Source organism: Notolabrus celidotus, chromosome 16 (genome assembly GCF_009762535.1).
Source record: "Notolabrus celidotus isolate fNotCel1 chromosome 16, fNotCel1.pri, whole genome shotgun sequence".
Lineage (NCBI taxonomy): Eukaryota > Metazoa > Chordata > Actinopteri > Labriformes > Labridae > Notolabrus > Notolabrus celidotus.
In genome coordinates, this window is record NC_048287.1 from 29,089,319 (window position 1) to 29,109,999 (window position 20,681).

At 40.5% G+C, this 20,681-nt stretch overlaps 3 protein-coding genes across 3 annotated transcripts in view; 1 reads left to right on the plus strand and 2 right to left on the minus strand.

Annotated features, from left to right (window-relative positions):
- The window catches only part of LOC117828330, a 16,441-nt gene extending 7,983 nt beyond the window's left edge, over positions 1 to 8,458 (plus strand). Inside the window, exons 6-7 of the mRNA XM_034705372.1 lie at positions 5,738 to 5,884; positions 8,373 to 8,458. Of these exons, the coding sequence (XP_034561263.1) occupies positions 5,738 to 5,884; positions 8,373 to 8,458 (233 nt within the window). The remainder of the gene's footprint in view (positions 1 to 5,737; positions 5,885 to 8,372) is intronic.
- Positions 8,459 to 12,075: 3,617 nt separating this feature from the next.
- LOC117828331 (major histocompatibility complex class I-related gene protein-like) lies at positions 12,076 to 14,703 on the minus strand. Its single transcript, XM_034705373.1, has 5 exons — positions 14,620 to 14,703; positions 14,241 to 14,507; positions 13,046 to 13,324; positions 12,419 to 12,826; positions 12,076 to 12,110 (listed from the first exon to the last, which is right to left on the minus strand). Exons 1-5 carry the CDS (start codon positions 14,666 to 14,668, stop codon positions 12,076 to 12,078), a joined length of 1,038 nt encoding a protein of 345 aa, XP_034561264.1. The 5' UTR covers positions 14,669 to 14,703.
- Positions 14,704 to 15,237: 534 nt separating this feature from the next.
- Positions 15,238 to 20,264, minus strand: LOC117828543 (major histocompatibility complex class I-related gene protein-like). The gene is made up of 7 exons (XM_034705756.1): positions 19,800 to 20,264; positions 18,539 to 18,799; positions 17,946 to 18,224; positions 16,587 to 16,883; positions 16,185 to 16,289; positions 15,902 to 15,919; positions 15,238 to 15,768 (listed from the first exon to the last, which is right to left on the minus strand). Exons 1-7 carry the CDS (start codon positions 19,846 to 19,848, stop codon positions 15,719 to 15,721), a joined length of 1,059 nt encoding a protein of 352 aa, XP_034561647.1. The 5' UTR covers positions 19,849 to 20,264; the 3' UTR covers positions 15,238 to 15,718.
- Positions 20,265 to 20,681: the final 417 nt, after the last annotated feature.

Consider the following 20,681-nt stretch of genomic DNA (forward strand, 5'->3'; position numbering starts at 1 on the left):
TTTCCTGTTGCACCTTATTGAGCTCCTCTGCGATGCTATTCACTTTGTCGTTTGTCTCCAAGTTAGCAAACAGATCCCCCGCTGCTCAGCTCTGTGTCTTTACAACTCTCGCCCCGGCCCCTTCCCTCATCAGAGGATGTGAGAAAACAAAGGGGCTAATAAAAGAGACAGAGAGATAATTACAACACAGCGATGAAGTCAGCGCTCCTACGCCCTGAACCATAAATACCAGCAGTGTGAAATGGGATATGTGGGTGACTCCGGGTGTCTTTTTATGCACCTTTCCTTGCCCATGTATGTCCCATGTACATGCCAGGCTGAATCTGGGATCTGTGTGTTAATGACTCTATCAGGCTCTGATACCCGTAGGCCCCTGCTGAGGGAATACATCCAAGAGGATTGGGGTGTTAGAATGTGGCACAGGAGGTGTCAAAGTTGGTTTGGGGGTGCTGTGTGTGTGTGTCCAAGTGTGTGTATGTGTGTGAGACAGGGAGAGGAAAAGGAGGAGGAGGAGGCAGGGGGAGTTTAAGGCTGATTGTCCATGGTGCTCACCCCTCCGGGCGGGGCTGAATGAAGTTATTTCCAGGGCCCTGTCCATCTGTTACCGTGGTAGCAGCAGTGGCCAAGGTGTTGCCATGGCGAGGTGGACACAAAAAGGCGTGGCGTGGGAACGGGTCCAGGGGTCAGGAGTGAGGGTCAGGGGGTCAAGGGTCACAGCCAGCTGGACAGCACACAAGAGGAGGCCAGGGTGAGAAAAGAAGGAGGGAAGGTTTGGTTTTCTTTCTCTCTTTTGCTCTTTCTTCTCAGGAGACGTCCGCAGAGTGGACAGCACTGGACATTAACATTGAACTGGGGCACTGAGATGAACACAGAGGGGGGAGAGAGGGGCCGTGGGGTTCACAGAGTGGGGCCCCACATCGTCCGGGCTCTGGGAGGCTCGGCCACATTAGGTCTTATACCTACTGGTGTCTAATCGCGCACAGCCAATTGACTCTGTTCAATGTACACGCAACTGGACCATTCAGAGGAGAGCGTGTGCGTGTGTGTGGCCGCAGCCTGCACTTTAGCCAGATAAGTGATATCCAGAGAAAACAAAAGGCCAGCGTGGGACATTTTATTCTGGTTATTTTAACCTCAAAACTGCTCACAGACAACAAAACAAACTGGGGGAGGAATCAATGAAAATAAGCAAATGAGCAGAAAAGTGAAACTACTTTTTGCTCCACATTTGTAAATGTTTTATTGTATTTTCCTGCATGTTACAGAGCCTTTCACAAGTATTTATCCCCCATGTTATTTTCTGTATCTGTCTTTTTCAAACTAAATTTCAAGTAAACTTATTTTAAGGTTTTTGAATGACAAAATTTGTCAACCTGGAATCTATTGATTGCACCTGACCTTAGTTAGCATGCTCGCAGTAAGGCCCCTGAATCTGTTCATGTCTTTATTGTAAATACTTCAAAAAAAGCATGTAATATCAACCTTTACACGTCAGTATTTTGGAGCATTTGGTAATGGTTCACTACATACAACCCCAATAAAATCCATTTTAACCTGGCGAAATCGTTCAAGGGGGGTGAGTGCTTTAGCAAGACATTACATTTCTTTATTTTTGTTGTTTTTAGTCATTTTGTGGGGTATTTTTTGCCTTTGATTAAAGGCATGGCTGAAAGTGAGGATGCACTGAGAGCAGAAAGCGGGAAACGACAGGCAGCAAAAGGCCAAGGTTGAAATCAAACTTGCAGCCACTGACATAAGGACTACAGCCTCATCTACAGGGCCTGCTTCATCCCCTGAGCTAATCCACAGCCTCTATCTTTCTCTTTTTAAAATAGTGTTTATCTGCTGTCACCTGCTGTTTAGGCAATATTGAACTTTGTAATCTCATATTAATGTTGTGTGCAGTTATTGATGCATCATCATGCAGATACTGCACCAGAGTTTGAATTTAGGTCACAGAAATGAAACATGTTTGCCATCTATGACAGTTTCTACCTGATGTTCAAACAGAAATGACTGATATGCTGTAAACAGAAACAGAAACAAACACTTGATTCAGACACTGTTTTAGTATTGCTCCAAAAAATGTTGTAAAAATGTAGCTCAAATCAAATCAATGATCTGCACACAGGTTATTGATTTGATTTGTTAAAGCCAACACCAGGATTTTTCTGTTTGAGTTATTTTTTGGTCAGTCGATACGAGACAGGAAATGTAGGGTGTACAGACTGGGAGGTGACATGCAGGAAAGGGGGCCAGGTCAGGAGACAAACCAACGGGCTACAGGGAGGAGCACTGGAGTCTCTGTGCATGGGGTGCACGCTTAAACCGAGGCTAAACCTGCACCTCAACTCCAGGCATTTTAAAACTTATGGAAGTTGGTGAATACCACATGAATCTTTCTTTCCACTTAACCACTGACTAATTTTCCCAGCCAAGAGCAGCTGCACTTGTCCTATTTTTCCAAGCTGTTTTTATATATTACAATGATTTTATGTTATAAATGTCTTGACAAGTGGGATATATTTGCAAAATCAGCTCTGATTAAGGCACTGGTTTTGCTCTATAGGTAGACCAGGTGCGCCTTATACAGAGGCCACAGTCCTTGAGGCAGTGATTTGAGAGATTTGATTCCCAGTCTGTGACCATTTGGTACACACACTCTTTCCCTGTATTTCCTCTCTCTCTCTCTGACTATCCTATCAATACAGACAAAAACTAAAAGAAATCAGCTCTCATCACTGTTGGGATTGGCCCCATATTTTGAAAAATGTTGCAGCTCCAGGGAGCTCTCTTACTGGGTACATGCTGAAAGTCACACTGCACAATCAAAGGTGTTCATTTAATAAATCAATCTTTATTTTTGTAGTGCTAATTCATAAGAAATGTTACCTTAAGACACTCAACAAAAAGAGCTTTGTTATATTTCTATATTTTATTATATAGCGAGTAATACTGACTGACCGCAAAGGCTTTGGAGAATCTAAAAGAGGTGGTGGAGAGGGGATGAGGTGGAGAGATCACAAACGTTACATTCATGTTAATATTGTATATTATAATATCATGCATATTGATGTTTAAACTGGTTTATACTCTGTCTCTATAAATACAAGATATAACATTCCTGTTCAGCTGCAAATCCTGTCTTTGCACACGTGACAGCAGATGTTAAAGATTTTGAAAACAGCCTTTTGAATTGTTTTGGGGTTCTTGGTGTCTCATGATGTGAGCTTCAAATTGAACAAGACAATTAATTACAGCACAGTTAACTAAAATGAATTCCAATCATTTTAACTTCAAGCTCTCAGACTCCATCAGAGTTTGAACACATAGAAGGTGAGCAATTTTTATTCTTAGAAGTTATACAGAGCCTTTTTTTTTTAATTAACCATTTCAATATAATTCAAACCAGCCTAACTTTTTCACATCACAAAATCAAAAACTGTCCATATGAAAACGTCTGAGATGAAACTCAGCCACAGATAAGTCATGCTGAACTACTCCAGCAGTGAAAGCCAGAGATTGAAATGTCCACCTGGCCCGTAGCAAACTGGAAAAGACAGCAGACCTTGAGCCGCATCAGTGGATAACACATTATGACAACGTGGATAAGACATCGCTTACAATGCAATTACACACACACGAACACACACATACGCAGAGTAAACACACAGGGCCCCCTTACACTTTAATAGTTAGAGGGATGAAGGCAGTGCAGGATCCATACTCCTCCACAGCTCAGTAATAGGATTAGGAGCAGCCTCAGGACAACATGGCAGGCCAAGTCCAACGCTCTGTTTGACACCTTTTGTCCTCGAGCCCTGAGACACAGATCACAGCTAAAGGATGAGGGACAAAGGCTTTTGAACATTGTGTTGTAGCTACAAATATACCCCGATGGGAGAACGCTGAGCCCCAAGTTCAAGACAGCGATTCTGACAACTCAATCAATTTTTAGCAGAAGCCAATGTTAGAAACTCCTCTATGTTAAACAATTAAAAGTGAAGAACTACATTTAAAAGTACAGCAGAATCATTCAACTTCAACTCTATCTGTCAGCACAAATTATATTCTTAAATTTATATGAACTATAAAGTTAATTTAACTTTCCCAACTTGTGACAACCTGCAAAGTTACAAACATTTCCTTACTCATTCAACATCTGATATATCTATGTTTTAAGCTTCTAGCTACTGTTTGTATGTGGGTCCATGCTACTTTACTGCTAATTTATCCTACATCTTTAAACAACATGGAGGATATTTTTAGAGGTTAGTGTGTTGAAGGGGAAACAATCAGAGAGTCAGATTCTAGATTGAAATGCTTCCTTGCTCACCTCACCTGTTGGTGAAGCTACAGGCCACAGTGGCCCTCGAGGACAAGAAGCTTCTGTGATGCATCTTAAACATGATCCTCCATTTGTCAAGTTCTTTTCTTGAAAAATGTCTATCAGTACAAATTATTTTGCTCTTTTCTTCTTCTTCTTAAACTTTTTTATTGGAGAAGCAAAAGTAGCAATATACATCACTCATAGATACAGACTGCAGGATGGGCCTGTATTTGATGCTGTGGCTTTGTGGAGGTGCAATATAAAGGTCAGACTGAGGCTGGAGTTCTGCTTAAGCCACAAGGAACATGAAAGAGTTCCTGAAGCTTTGGGGGATTGATGGAATTTTGTGCAAGGTCTCTGATCAGGGAGATTTGATATTTAGTGATTGTCATTGCTGAGTGAATTGTCTGAAATACTCCTTGTTACATTTTTTACCAGATTATTTTTTATTTTTAAAGTGTTTTTCTGAAATCTTCTTCTTCCTGCATTTCACACAGCCACTCACTAAATATGAAAACACACAATACCAGTTTGTCTGTTCTATGCAACAGTAGAAGCATGGCAATACAAGATTGCAGCCTCCGTGGAGGGGGGCCTCCTCCTATGAGGATATAAAATGCTCATCCTGAGTTAACAAAAACAAAATGGATTTTACATTAAGGTGATTGTGCACAAATGTAAACATACTTATGATAATTATATTTCATTTACCAAGTAAATGCTGCTAGATTCTACCACCAAACTTTTAATATGACTTTCATTTTACCTGTAGAGCACCAAGCTTTAGATTTGTCTGACTCGAGTGAGAGAGGTTAATAGACACGGAGAGAAATGAAAAAAATGAAGCAACCACAAGTCAGAATATTAACGCAGAGGGACTGTTGTTTTAAAATGAATCATTTTGAATCAATTAAAATATCTTGGAATCATAATTTGGGTCCTGCTGATCAGATACAGCGAGCGGGTGGTTGTGCAAGTTCGAATCCCTTCAGGTTGAGAAAAGACTGCTCTGCTTTGCGTTGGGGTCCTGCTCACCTTAGATTCAAATCAGCACATCCACCAGCTCACTATGCATGACCTCTTACTTTTTAATTAAAAACATCTCAAGAAATACTTAAGCAGAACTTTATCCATTTACTCTCAACAATCAGGTGTAAAACTCAGACGTGCAAAGAAGCCCAAGATGTGCAAACTGTAGGATATATGTCCAATGTTTGATTTAGCATGGTGTGCTAACCATGCCAAAGAAAGGGACACCTTTAAACTCAGTGGGACGAGTTTAATGTCTTTATTTCAGAAAAGCATGGTTGCATCTGACTTTCTCTGATCTTGATATCCAGGTGCTTCTGTTGTACTGAGAGCGGGCAGCAGCTCTGACTGAGTTCATGCGATTATTGACATTCGCAGCGATCCCTCACATCCCGTGCCATGGCGAGGTGACACAGAGATTCTCTGTCCTCTCCCTGCCCAGTGCATTCTGGGAGAGCGACCAAAAGCAGTTTTACGACCAGGAGCTGCTGACGCTCACTTCCTGCCAAGAATCGGAGAGACGAGGTTCAAAGTCATTAGCAGCACACAAACCAACACACGTGCAATAATAAACACACAACACAGACAAAGCCTGTTTATGACTGAGTTTACCTTCATGGCTGAGTTTACCTTCATGGCTGTTCTTATCTTTCAAACCCTCGTGCATGTTTGTGACAAAAGGTCTCTGGTGACATTTCCGTGATGTGCAGCCAACAGGTGGATGCAACAAGTCCATGCTTGTGGTCTTGGTGGTTTCATGCTGCTCCTGGAAAATGAAGAGATAACATGACAGGTTTGGAGAGATCAGGGTGTACAAGAGGATCAGTTACAGAAGCTTAGGTGACTTCAGAATCAGAGAGAAAACTGTTATGGACTAAGTGGTCTTTGAAGGTCATGTACTGTACGTGCGCAAAAAGACAATCTCATTCCTCCTTTTTGTAATGTTCAGATGACACTGAAATCTTAGCCGTGAAAAACGTCGACAGAGGCAGTGTCCTGTAACTGTCTGCAGGTTCAGAGACAAAAAATACAACTGTAGAAACAGCCAGTCTTGTTGCTGATGGTCTCTTTTGTAGCTTCAGTCTGTTTCATGAACCCTTAAAAACACTTCACAGGAGCTTTCAGTGATGACTTTCCAGTGGTATGATGAAGTATTTTAAAGCTACCATGAGAAACGTTCTGTCTGTTTTGATCTTATGTACAGAGCGGTACCTCTTATCTCTTTGAAAGTCATGTTTTCTGACAAACAATCTCACCCTGGTTCTTTAAAATAATCAAACGTATCACTCAACATGTCTTTGAAGAGTGATTTTAGAAGAGACTTAAAAGACTAAACTGGTTTTGCAGCCTTATTTCCTCTGGCAGGCTCATCCAGGTTACAGCTTTAAAAAGAAGGCACAGTCCCCTATGTCTTTAGTCTGGGAAGTGGTCTTGCTTGAGTATCTGAGGCTTCATAAACAGTTAAAGGTCAGCACTAAAGAGCAGGTTGGACCATTTTGTGCCTTTTAGTGAATTCATACAATATTAACGTAGATTCTTAAACTTACAGGTAGCCAGTGCACCGGTGTTCAAACAGGAGTGAGATGTAATTGGTGCCAGTTAAACTTCTTGCTGCAGTATTTTGAACAAGTTGGTGAGGTCTGATGGAGTTTTGACTAAAGAGAGGAAGGTTTAAAGAGTTTTGAATCACATCAGCATAACGCCAAAAATACTTGTGCTTTCACCCCTGTTCTGGGACATACTAAATCTGTTTGACCCTTACTTTCATTGTAAGAAATGTTTAAGTATGATGACTGAAAATCACCCTGCAGCTGCTTTTCAGTCCGGGGTCGCTTTACCTGACTGACTGCAGCTGCTTGATGTTGAAGTTGATCAGGAAACATTAAACTTTTTCAGCCATGAAGGAAGAGCATCGAGTACCTAGCCCTAATGACTGCATCTGAATAAAACCACTGTCATCTGTGAATCCAGACTATATAACATAAAGCTGTCGTTTGAACAACATGTCCGGTTGAAAAGGATGCAGAAAAGGCCAAAGCTGTTGGTGTATTCAGTTACTCTGGTAGTGTAGCTTTGATACTACTGTTTTTGGTATGAACCATTGAGTCACTTACTGAAACGAGAGAAGAAAATCTGACCCATCAAATGAAGTTCAATATGACTTATCAATCTTTGCTCAGGATTGAAATTAGATCAGTGTCTGAGCCACATGTCATTGCTTTGAGATGTTTTTGGTCTTATGCAGGTGTACTTTTCTCAAACGATGAGTGCCACAAGCTGTATGAGATAAATTAAACTGGGTTATGCCAGCTGCAGTCCGAACAGCAAAGGTTCAAAATGTTGTTTTAAACTCTCAAAGATGTTCCTCTTCCCAGCCCTGAAAGTGAGCCTGATGATTCAATAAGAGTGATGACAAAAGGAGGGCAGTTTTTGGAGTGGAAGAGACGTCTGAATAAGAGCCAGCAGTCAGAGTCGATTACAAAAGAAAAGCTCACAATAAAGGAAAATCTTCATTTTCACAGCAAAGCCAAGGCTTCGAGAAATAAGGTTTTAATGAAAAAACTGTGTGTGCTTCTGTGTGTGTGTGTGTGTGTTTGTGTGCTCCTCTGTGTGTATGTGTGTGTGTATTTCTGTGTGTGTGTGTGAGAAAGTTTGAAAAAAGAGCGGTGCATGTGATTATGGGACAGAGGCCGGACAGGGCGGCCTGCAGACAGACCAGAGAAAAGGACATTTACCTTGAACTCCACTCGTCCCGTCTCTGGGGCGGGGTCAGGTATTGTAGCGGGCCCTGACAGGGTCAGGAGGGGATGAGAGGGAGAGACGGTAGAGGGGGTGGGGAGTAGGGACAGAGGCTGCCCCTGAGGTCGTGGGGCGCTGCCCCCGTGGGGGGCCAGAGAAGTTGGGGGAGGAGGGTGAGTATTGGCAGATTTTCATGGGGTGCAGATGCTCAATATGCAGATGTCTAATCGAATTGTGTGACGATGAATTGGTTCCCCCTCCTGATTTGCATCAGGACAATCCCCGGCAGTGGCTCAGGGGTCAGCGGAGTCCCCCGGACAAAATGAGCAGCCGGCTGCAGACGCCCCTGAGGACGTGTGAACTTGAAGTAGACTTTATTCAATGACAAGGATATTGATTGATTCAAATTTCTGTCTGTCTGTCTGGAAGTGCATCTGACATCTGCCATTCCAGTGAAGATGTTATTTCTCAAAGTGTGAAATGGAAAAAACATTCAGTGTTTTCTGTTATTAGTCCTCTCTCTAATCTACAGTTAGAATAAGTGAAGGAGCAGACTCAGGGTTTAAAAAAAGACACACTGAGAATAAACGTTTCACTAACTCTTGTAGTCAGGTCAGAGTCACAAATTGTGACAGACCCTTTTGTATTCTTTTAGGGATTGAATATGAATTTATATATTGTATGCATGGTGAATTCTACACTTTTCCTCTTCTTGAATCAGTTTCTAGAAATACACTCTGCACCAGAGAGGCTCCAGAGGACAGCTAAGTGAACAGTTACAAAAACAGCTTGCTGTAAGAGGCTTGGTCACAACAACAAAAACAGAATCTGTAAAAACACAGCTTTCCCATGATCCAACTGAATCATAACAGTGAAGCAAATCTGGTGAACATTCATTTTACAGGCTGCATTTCAAATATAGATTTTGAATTCGGCCTTTCTGATCTTGGGAGCTGGAATGGTGCATGTCCTCAAACATTAACAGCTTAGGAGCCTATGTTCGAATAACAAGCAAGACAAGAAGCATAACCCCTTGAGGACTGTTAAAATAGTGCATGATGATCCATTTTCACAAATTCTTCCCACTAATCATCATAATCTACATGATGTGTAACAATTACCCACAATGCTCGCACAGATTCTGAGTACTCAAACCTGACCTGCTCTTATGTGTGTCACAGTACTGCATTACATTTTCAACACATCTGCAGTTTTACAGCCTCCAGTTTAACATTCAGGCTTTCATCATTCTGTTTGCTACCCAGCAGAGACAACATGTGGACGAGTAAGTGGAAACAAGAGTGCTGCGTCTCTTTTAAGGTTTGCAGGCTCTCTTAGCTTTCATCAACATAACATGCTTTATCATCTGTTTTACTGTAAATGGGATTATTTACAAGATGAGCATCAAGCTGCCAGCCATAGAGCCGTAGAGACCACAAATGTATTAGTAAAGACGACTGTATTAATTTGCAAAATGATAAACTACTCTGAGCAGTTTTCATTTCACCTTTTCCAGATTGCTCAGTAACTGAGAAGACGATGCATGTCACAGAGATCATATTAAAGGGCAAACATATTTAATAATCCCTGTGTTAGGACTAGAACTGCTTTGTTTTAGTATTTGACACTAAAGTAAAGAAGCCTAATGATGCTCCAGCAGCTCATGTCTCTGTGCTGTTGGTGACCTCTGACTCTGCAGAGAAATCTCAGGGTTATCCTGCCCTCTAGGGGGGACACAACGCAAATGCAGCCTGATGACAAGATTCAATGAAGTTATTGAAACACATTTCTTTCATCGTGACACATTTAATGAAATAAAAATCTAAATGAACATAATGAAGAAGAAGGCAGCGTTTGGGTTTAAAATGAAAGAAAAGAAAAAACAAGAATAAGAGGAAACATTTTTACAGTAAATGACACGACTAGTTTTAATAAACAGCAAAGTACTGTACAATACATGTTTTCTTTTCATTAATGTTGGGTGTAACCCTGTTTCTCTCATACGTGTCACTTTATTAAGGGGTTACCTCAACCCTCATGTCTTAAACAGGCAGTATGTCATACATTTACACAGCAGAGTTAAAGCTTCCTTCATAGTTCTACAGACTGGAGTCATTTCAATCTAATCTGTGTGATGCTGAAAATATTCAGGGAATATTAATTTCACTTCAACAGACAAAGATGGTTCACAGGAATATCTCTATTAAAAATATATAGCAGGGCGCGGACTTAGCCCGGGTTGGAGTCCAGCCTGCGGCCTCCCTCCTGCATGTCATCCCCCCACTCTCTCCCAGTTTCCCACACTATCCACTGTCCTCTCCTAAATAAAGGTGTAAAAGCACCAAAAATATATCATAAAAAAAAAAGAAAATATATAGAGCATCTGTACAAAAATACTCAATACAAGTCCATCCATGCATAAGCTTCACAAACATTGTATACACACTTAAAATGCATAATACGCTTTACAGTAAATTGCACACAATTCTACTGCTTCAGAGCAGCTGTGAGGAACTGTTCTTACATGTTGACTTTGGCACCTCCCTGTGGACCTAAATGGTATGCCTGGTGTGGTAATGAACTTTAAACTTCATGGCTTGCATTTGTTTTGCAAGTACAAGTAAGTAATTGAAAGAAGATCTCATGCCTATTTGATACTACTTTCCTTTTTAAACAACAATACAAGTGACTGACGGTTATGTAACTACGAGGTGATGCATAATTGTATTACTGTGAGAGTAAAGGCTTTGCAAACTTTGTTTTAGTTCTGGCCAACTACTAAACTATATTTCAATCAGTGAAAGCTATATCCTCCATTATATCCATCTTATCTAGTTTTACAGTCAATTATTAGGTTTCCATCCCTTTTACTGGCCCTACCCTGAACATGCAAGTGTTCTTATTCTGCACAAAGATAACCTCATTGCTTCCTCTTAACCAGCCAGGACTCTAATGCATACATTGTCTCTCCTTGTCTATGTGCAATTTTTTAAAATCAGAACTGGCCCTTATAGCTTTTTATCATGAAAGTCCATCTTCTTTTGATGTATTTAACTTCTCCTCTTCCTTGTTGCAGGGTTGTGGGTTTGTCGATGCTGTTTCAGAGTTCAGTGAGCGACTTTCTTCACCTGGGAGGTCAGAAACATACTATTAGTTCTCTCATCCTGAATTCAACTACATCTGCTCAAACTGAAAACAATATGAAACATGCAGCAAAGAGCCGGTCACATTAGACACAGTGGGATAGAAACAAGTAGTACTTACAAGATGCAGAAGAAGATACATGCTTATTGTCTGAAATAAAAAGAAAACACAGTTTTAATCATCACAGTTTGACTTGACATAACTTTATAAATTATTTCCAGTCTCTCTCATTTAGATTGATAAATGAATCATCCTCTCTTCTTCAGATCTGAAAATATCCAGAGTATATTTCTGTAGGGTTAAACCTACTCCGAACTCACACTGCCTCTGTTGTTTGATTCTCAAGATGATACACTTTCTAACATTTTAGTGTCAGAGTAATGAATCAACACCACAGCTTTGAGACTCTTACCTTTATTCTTTTTGTGAATTGTGACTCCCAAGCATATACTGTATGAAATAGATCCCAAGACAGCAACATGGATCACAATAAGTAGGACTACAACAACAACCAGGACGGCGGCCTTGTTGGGAGCCTCTGCCGGGCAAAAAGCAACAAAAAGTAAACAAACAATGCAGTTGACAGCATGTGCAGGTAAACCAAGAAGCATTCATCAGCAGGTTTCTTTTAAAAAGCCAGTAGACTTGACAACAGATTATCTTTTTCTACAGGAATAAATTCTGCTTTCCTCTGCACTGGAGACAAACCCTGGTTGATGCAACTTTTCTATCAGTAACAGACTATGGAGACAGTTTGTCTTTCGTCTTTCTTTTAAGGTTATATCTTTATTTTGCTTATCATGCATTTTAATTTTTCTTTTGTATGCTCGCCTTCATTGATGGGCTTTGCTCTCCCTGATTTTCAAGTCTAAACAGAGAGGATTATATTCAGCTTAAAGCAAATTTTAAACTAGTATTTGGTTATAAAGTAATAAATCCAAAATACAAATACATCACTTACACTTGATAGAAAACATTAACAGTTATGAAATGTATGTTTTGTTTTGTTATGACAATCTAATGTAATTTACTGTGTAATCATTTATTTGAAAATTAAATAATCAACAACTCTGTAATGTTGATATGTGTTTATTCTTCCCATTGAAATGTAAGTTCAGTTTAAAGAGCAAAGTAATGATATGACATATAATATAAGTATGTATAAATCAAGATCACTGCTTAAAGTTAAACCAACAAGTAAGATGATAAGAGCCTTCAGCATAAAAATAGTGACATTAAATAAAAGTTCCTCACCTTTGACATAACTACTAACAGATTTTCCCCAGTTAGTCCTGATCACTGCTCCGTCCAGCCTGGTGAGAATTTGATCCTCCACATCAGAGAGCTGAAACACACATTCGTACCTCCCCCAGTCCTCAGGTGTGACTGATGAAACATTTAGGTCAACACTCATCTGGAAGGATCCGTCGTGGTTGGGGAGAATCTCTCCAAGTTCCACGTCCTTGTGAAGCTCCTCTCCATCTTTCTTCCAGAACATCACGGCACTGTTTGGGTAGAAACCTGAAGCGTGGCAGGTGACTGGAGAGGAGGGAGACTTCTGGAGGAGAGACACTGAGGGGAGGTCTGGACAGAGAGAAAGAGAGAAAGAGAAAGACAGGCAAGTAAAAAAACAGAGAGAGAAATAAGAAGTTAAAAAAAGTGGACAGAAGGAAATGAAAAAAGTGTGTTCAGGATGATCCTGATATTTTGAGTTACCCAATCCCACTAAAAGGTCCTAAGCAACATAAACTGGGGTTTTATTCAGATTCAAAACAAAAATTGGGCCCGGTCATGTGATCCTACCTTTCCTCAGCAGAGAGCTTTTGCCATAGTCCACATACATCTTCAGCCACTTTGGACAAACCTGAGTGAGGTAATTCTTATAGTGTTTCATTCTAGTTTTGTCGGCATCCCAGCTCAATTTTGTCGTGATGCCCTTTGGTTTCAGAGCAATCCATGTCAGAGTCTTCTCGTCAAATGATATGAAGTCCTCTGCATCATAACCAAACAGCATGAAACCATCAACCTCTCCAGTCTCAACGTCCCATTCACAGCCACTGATCCTCTGAAGGATATGGACACCTGAACGAGAGAGAAAAAATAATGCATTAAACAATAATGTCGCATACAGATGATACCTCAAAAGGAAAAAAAGCTTAAAACAAAAACTAGTGAAACATTTCCACTGAAGTGATAATTTTGTAGTAGCTTTATGGAGGTCAGTTAGCTCGGTCCTTTTTGTTGAGAAGTCAACCAGAGTACCGGGACAGAGGTCAGGCTATGAACCACTACAGAAGGGGTCAGCTCTACTACATAATTTAACTAATGTTATCAAACTACAACCACTCTTAGTGTAAGTTAATGCACTGTTTGAAAATTGTTCTTTGTCTTTTGAAAGCCCATTCAGTTTATCGCTCTATCAGACATGGCATGTTTTCTGGAAATAAGTCTACTTTTATTAAGTTATGTATGCAAAATATATGCATCATATCTTAACAGTCAAGAAACATATGGATGCTCAATGAACATAATTTGGTATGCCTATTTTTTTAATCATAATTTTAACTAGTGAGGAGAGGCCAACATTAATGTGTTAAAAAACAGCTTTGAGGTGCCATTGGTTCAAGCGTGTGCCCCATATCCAGAGGCCTCGTTACAGCAGTCGTAGGTTCGATTCCCGGTCTCTTCCATTTGCTGCCTTTCTTCCCCCTCTCTCTACTCTCCACATTTCCTGTCTCTCTCCAGCTTCCCTATCCAATAAAGGCGAAAATGCCCCACAAAACACAACTAAATAAACACCAGTTTTGTATCAGTGAAACTGCAAAGGGTCCCTAAATGATTGAAGGCAGGTTCACATGCCTGTTAGCAGCCTATTAAACTTAGGGTATCTGGCAGGTTAACTATCTGCTAACCATGAGGCACTGTAGTTTGGCTGCAACCACATACTGATAATTTTAGCAGTACAAAAAAACAAATAGACAAAGATATTGTAGCCTACCTCCAGTCTGGTTGAAGCGCTCCATCAAATCGTTAATAGTGTCTTTAAAGAAGTACGGCTGAATTTCAAAGCACTCTTCTTTGTACCAATTCAACTGTTCTCGATCGGTCCACATTATTTTATTCACCCAGTTCTGTCTTGCTTTCATCTGTTTGTTACTGTCGCAGGAAGCAGCCTGTATTTGGTCCACCTCTGCAGCTCCAACAAAAACAGGGAAGTTTGGGATCCCAGAGGAGCCGGTGAAGAAAAACTTCAGGGAGTGTTTCACTGCAGGGAGTAAACGAGAGTTTAAACACACACAGTATATTCAGCACAAAATGCAGACCCTGGTGAAAAGTAAAGCAACTAGCTTGAAGAAGAGACTTAAACATGACTTTACCTGGTGATGAAACGTGACAGAAGAGAAGTATCAAAGTGAACTGTTTCATCTTGTTAAGATTTTGATGAAGTCGTGTTGACTGAGGACAAGTCGGCTCAACTGTGTTGTACTTTGTACCTTTATCTCTAGGAATCAAGAGGGAGTGTCTCTGGACTGACTGACCCAGACACCAGATAAAGGAGTCATATAAAATATACTGAAATTCAAAATGGCTTGAACTTTTTTTAATTTAAATCTGCATTGATAATATTGTTAGGTTTCTATTTTCACAATAACTGGTGTATATTTAACTGTTGCTCAGAGATGTCTGTAACACCAGCAACAGTACTTTTGATACTCCATACATTTAAGAAGATAACTGTAAAGCTTTCATGCATGATAGACTGTAAAAGCATTTTTTAAATGTATTTCAGTCATGTGTTAAGATGTTAGGAGGCTCATTGACAGCACTTATAGCTTACTGTTTTCTCCTTACTTTCTTTGTTAATACTAAGCTAAAATTAAATGTACATTGGTATCAGTTCATCCTACTAATCCTTTGTGAAAGTAAGTCTGCTGAACATCTAAGTAGCATTTATATCACAAGAAATATATTCAAGGAGGACTTTTTTTTTCAACTTTTAAAGGTTGAGGACTTTATTGAAAATGAGAAACGTCAGTACAAATAGAACAAGCAATGCATGTTATTTTAGCATTCATCAATACACAATAAAGAGTGCTAATAGTTGGGTCAGTGGTGGCCCAGTGTTGCTGTTAAATTATGTGTTATCCAGTCACTATTGCTCCTGACAGATGACACCTTCTCTTGAATTATGACACTGGCGCATGTGTTAAAGGAATCTGTAATCTTCTTAAAATCATATAAAAAAAATAAAAAACACTTTTTTAAATGCTTAGGAACTTCCATAGGAAACACATTTTCAATACTTATACAAAAATACACATGAATATATATACAATATTTGAAATGTCTGGATTTTTAAAACAATTATATTCATTTGCATATCAAGCACACACATCTAGCTACTGCTTCACTTTTATTACAGGAAGCCATGGATCTCTGTTCAAATCAAGGCAACTCATTCAGTGTGTTCGTCCATCAGGTGTCTGGACTCAGTTCCTCAGAGAGCTCTGAGATGTTATCAGGAGCTGCAAGACAGGACAATAAATGTTTGTGAAAAACAGTTTAAAGTCTGTTCATCTGACACCAAAGCCTTATACAAATGAATGCAGCATGAAGCTTGTACAATCTGTAGATATAGAGTTAAAGATTTATACTCACAGGATTGAGAACATTTATCTGAAATCACAATAAAAAACACTGTTGTTACTTCCCCGTGTGAAAATGATTCCCTCTTGTACTCAATAAAACTAAAACATAATTTTCCTTATGATGCCTAGTCCTTTCTCTTCAGTCATGCCTTACAGCTCATACAAGTGGTTGCTTTAAATATTTATGTGCAGTAGAATAATATTAGCTTCAAGATTTTAACATGAATTGCTCCTCAATTCAAAGCCCTACAAAAGAAACTGAGCTAAAATCAAAAATATGTTATCCTTTTTACCTCTGTGCTTTTTGTAAGCAACTCCAACGGCAACAAAAGCACAGCTGACAATGATGGCACCGATGATGATGATGGGGATGAGGACGGCCACGTCTCTGGGAGTGACTGTGGATCAAAACAAAACAATAAGACAACAAACAATGAATCCATCCTTCCAACAATGTTTTCTTCTGTGTTTCAGACAGTAGGTTTTGTTTCATCTGATTCTGTATTATGAATGACATTTAAAGTGTGTGTGCATATTTAAAAGATTTAAATGAGAGCATTATGATTTGAATTTTAACAATGACACTTGTATTTTAGGGACTGACTCAACCCACCATCTAACAATGTCCCATGAATAAGCTAATATTGTTTGTTTTTTTAAGATAGGGTCTCCGCCTAACCAGCGTTCAGTCTTACCATGGTTGGTCCTGATCACACCTTTGTCCAGTACGGTGACAGACTCCTCCTTCACTCCAGAGAGCTGAAACACACATTCGTACTTCCCCCAGTCTCCAGATGGAAGTTTCTGCAGGTCAACACTCATCTGGAAGGATCCGTCGTGGTTGGGGAGAATCTCTCCAAGTTCCACGTCCTCATGAAGCTCCTCTCCATCTTTCCTCCAGAACATCACGGCTCTGTTTGGGTAGAAACCTGAAGCGTGGCAGGTGACTGGAGAGGAGGGAGACTTTTGGAGGAGAGACACTGAGGGGAGGTCTGGAGAGAGAGAAAGAGAGATAAAAAAATGTCATAATTTTCCATTAGGAGGGGCAATATTTGATGACACCCAGCTCTATCTGTCCAGTAAACCCAACTCAACTCTCCCACCCTCCGCCCGATCAAGTCCTGGTTCACCTCCAATTTCCTTCAACTCAACAGCAATAAAACAGAACTCCTCCTCATAGGTACCAAATCCAACCCTATCCAAAGACAGCTCAACAGTGTCCCCCTCCCCTCAGGTAAAGAGTCTGGGTGTCATCCTCGACAGCTCACTTTCTTTCCACTCTCATATCAATAACATAACCCGGTCTGCATACTTCCATCTCCGCAACATTAATGGTCTCCGCCCTTCTCTCACCCCTCACACCACTGCTATCTTGGTCCACAGTCTCGTCTCCTCCCGTATTGACTATTGTAATTCATTCCTCTTCAGTGTCTCTCACAAATCCCTCCATAAGCTTCAACTGGTTCAGAACTATGCTGCCCGCATCATCACTAGAACCCCCTCCTTTCACCACATCACCCCTGTCCTGCAGCAGCTTCACTGGCTCCCGGTCAAATTCAGAATCTCCTTTAAAATCCTCCTGTACACATTCAAGACCATCCACAACCTCGCCCTCCTGTATCTGTCCGATCTCCTCAACATTGTCGCCCCCTCTCGCTCCCTCAGGACTTCCTCCTCCCTCCACCTCTCTGTGCCCCCTGCCCGTCTCAGCACCATGGGGAGCAGAGCTTTCAGTCGCTCTGCTCCCCAACTCTGGAACTCACTCCCACCTGACATCAGAAATATTGACTCTCTACCCCTCTTCAAATGAAAACTCAAAACCCATCTGTTTCAGTCTGCATTCTCTGTTTACTTTCCACTGCTTAATTTTTAACTTGGTGTTACTTTGCTTGTTGCTTTTATTTACTTCATCGTGTTATTTTATTTTATTGTGTGTTAATCTTTCTGTAAAGTAGCCTTGCGCGTTAAGAAAGGCGCTTTTAAATAAAATGTATTATTATTATTATTATTATTATTATTATTATTATTATAAAAACATCAAACCATGTGATTACCTTTTTTCTGCAGAGAGCTCTTTCCATAGTCAACATAATTCTTCAGCCAGTCAGGGAAAACCTGGGTGAGGTGATACTTATTGAAATTTATTCTGGCTTTCTGAGCATCCCATCTCAGTTTGGTGGTGAAGGCCTGTGGTCTTGGAGCAATCCATGTCAACGTGTCCAAGTCGAATGATATGAAGTCTTCACCGTTATAACCGTACTGGTTAAAACCGCTGAACTCTCCAGTCTCATCATCCCACTCACAGCCGCTCACTCTCTGTAAGATGTGAACATCTGAGAGAGAGAGAGACAGAGACAGAGGATAACAGTGGAAAGATGTCCTCCCTGTCGCACAGTTTGCTAATTATAACCATTGCACCTTTTCTGGTCACTCTGTAAAGGGCATGCCAACATTTACATCTGTTTGATTTAACACATTTACTTACATCATAATGTTATTTTTTGCCTCTTACGGCACACTAATGTGAATCATGGCCTTATGTAATGCAGCTTCTATTTTGAGGACAGGTAGAGAGTATCTTTATTCAAACAATGCAATAATCTGAAGAACTGCTACACTGTAGAGTATGACATAATGCATACAGTACCTCCACTTTGGTTGAAGCGCTCTTTCAAGCTATGGATGGTTTCTTTGAAGTACAAAGGCTGATTCTCCTGACACTCTCGAGTGTACCGTCCCAGGTGCTGAGGATCACTTTCAAACACTTTGTTCATCCAGTCCTGTTTGACGTACACCTTCTTGTCACAGTAAGCCACCACAGTTTCATCAACCACTGCAGCAGCAAGGAATTCTGGGATGTTTTGGACTCCAGATGATGCAAAGTAGAAGAACTTCAGGGAGTGTTTCCCTGCACAACAAACAGAGCTTCAGCATTAATCCACAAACATCATCCTCAAACTGAAAAATAAGATGCACTGCTAACACTTTGGTTTATGTCCCATTTACACTGTGTCCATTTTTAGTGACTGTAAGTGGGACATAAAGTAACACTTCACCGGATTTTTTGTATGTTTGTTGCCTGGTCTGTGTAGCAGTGTGTGTTTGCATACTCAGTTCAGAGTGAGATTTTGGCACCGGGGTGGGGGGTGGGTGTGCAGACAGACCGCGTCTGCTTCTAACATGCGGTTAGTCTGCATTGTGCATTGTGCAAGTGCATTGTGCATCCTTTTCTTTGGAACGCAACGTCCTTGCCTTGTTTTTGCCCGGATACAATGATGCTATTTTTTTAGTTGGCTGTTGTGTAGCTTTATTTTTTTCTTTGGTTTTTCAATAGTTGGTGCGTAGTAAGCTCCCCCTGAACTCTACGGGAAACCCATTTGATTCCTACCTGTTCCACAGTTTAAGGAAAAACGGTGCAACTTGGTTGGCGTTGTCCTAGTAATTATATTCTGCGTCAGAAATACAAAGTGTGGCGTGTGAACAGGTTGAAATAGGTGCGACTTGAGAGCCCTGTAAACTTCATTTATAGAGTTCCTAGAAATTAGTTTAAAAAAGTAAAGGACCTACGTTTTCGGTAAACCATTAGGCTGGTCACCAGCCGCTAGTGGACTACAGAAAGGGACACATTTTCAATGCTTAAATTTTTTCCTCCATGCCTACCAGTAAAATACCCTGTGTCATAAGTCCAGATAAAGGTGTTTAAAGGGGGCAGTCTGGCTCAGTGGGTAAGCACCCTCGACATAAACAATGTGAGATGTGGAGGGGAAACTCTGATCCGAAACGACTCATAATTTGAAATATGTTATTGACATCCCCACGTCTGGTAGCTACAAACAAGCTGTATTCATGCACACTTTCAAACAGCTTTCAGTACATTTCATGAGAAATATATAAAAATGTGATCTTACCTGAAAATGCAAAGTGGCTCAAGAGAGCCAGCAGCACCAATGTCTTCATGTTGTGGTTCGAGGCTCAGTCAGTTCTCAGGTTAGTTTAGTTTATTTCTGTGACTTCCTGCAGGATGAAAGGTTTGAGGAGAGCTCTGTAAATAACGTCTAAGATATCATCTTGGTTCCCCCCAGGGGGGGCGGAGGGAGGAGAAAAGAGATCACTGAAGTCTCATCAAAGAGACACACTTTCACTTTCCATCCTTAAGCAGTTAAGGAGCCTATGAAGTAGAAACAACAATCAACTCAATAAACCATACTAAGCTAAACCACATCCAGGATCTTCACCGGCTACTTGTTTGTTAATAAACTGAAAATCATGTTAAATTGTTGCTTCATTTAGTCCAAACCACAACCACAACACGTCCAATCTGTTGAATCAGGTTCTTCCAGCTAGTGAACGACTCCACCTAGTGGCCTCATGAGGTCTTACACCCAAACAGGAGCTTATAACATTACCTCGATCATCTGATTGTGATACCTAACAATTTTACATTTCATTTATTCCCTTTATGTATTAAGATAGTGTTGGCAGCATCTGTAGTAGGAAGTTAAACATATGTAAATTCCTCTGTGAATCTCTCGGAGCTGCTGTCCATGGTCCTGGATTTTAAACTGAACTTCTTCATTGGTGGTGATGACGCTGACCATGGTCCTGATTCACGCTCTCAACTACTTTTGTATCCCAATTTTTATGGGATATGACCTGTAGCTTGGACAATCATGTGTACTTCAGAAACTTTACAACTTATGAAATTAATAAAAGAAACACATTGGGTGGGTTGAAATTATCAAGCACATAAAATGGCACTTGATAATCTTGGAGTGGATATAAAATAATCA

Excerpts from the sequence above, each read along its gene's own strand:
- LOC117828331 (XM_034705373.1), bottom strand. The coding sequence starts at position 14,668 with ATGAAACAGTTCACTTTGATACTTCTCTTCTGTCACGTTTCATCACCA. Across the intron at positions 13,325-14,240 it reads GCGCTTCAACCAGACTGGAG|GTGTCCATATCCTTCAGAGG; the intron begins GTAGGCTACAAT and ends TCTCTCGTTCAG. Across the intron at positions 12,111-12,418 it reads TGTTGGTTTAACTTTAAGCA|ACTTGAAAATCAGGGAGAGC; the intron begins GTGATCTTGATT and ends CTCTCTGTTTAG.
- LOC117828543 (XM_034705756.1), bottom strand. The coding sequence starts at position 19,848 with ATGAAGACATTGGTGCTGCTGGCTCTCTTGAGCCACTTTGCATTTTCA. Across the intron at positions 18,225-18,538 it reads GCGCTTCAACCAAAGTGGAG|ATGTTCACATCTTACAGAGA; the intron begins GTACTGTATGCA and ends TCTCTCTCTCAG. Across the intron at positions 16,290-16,586 it reads TGTGATCAGGACCAACCATG|TCACTCCCAGAGACGTGGCC; the intron begins GTAAGACTGAAC and ends TTTGATCCACAG.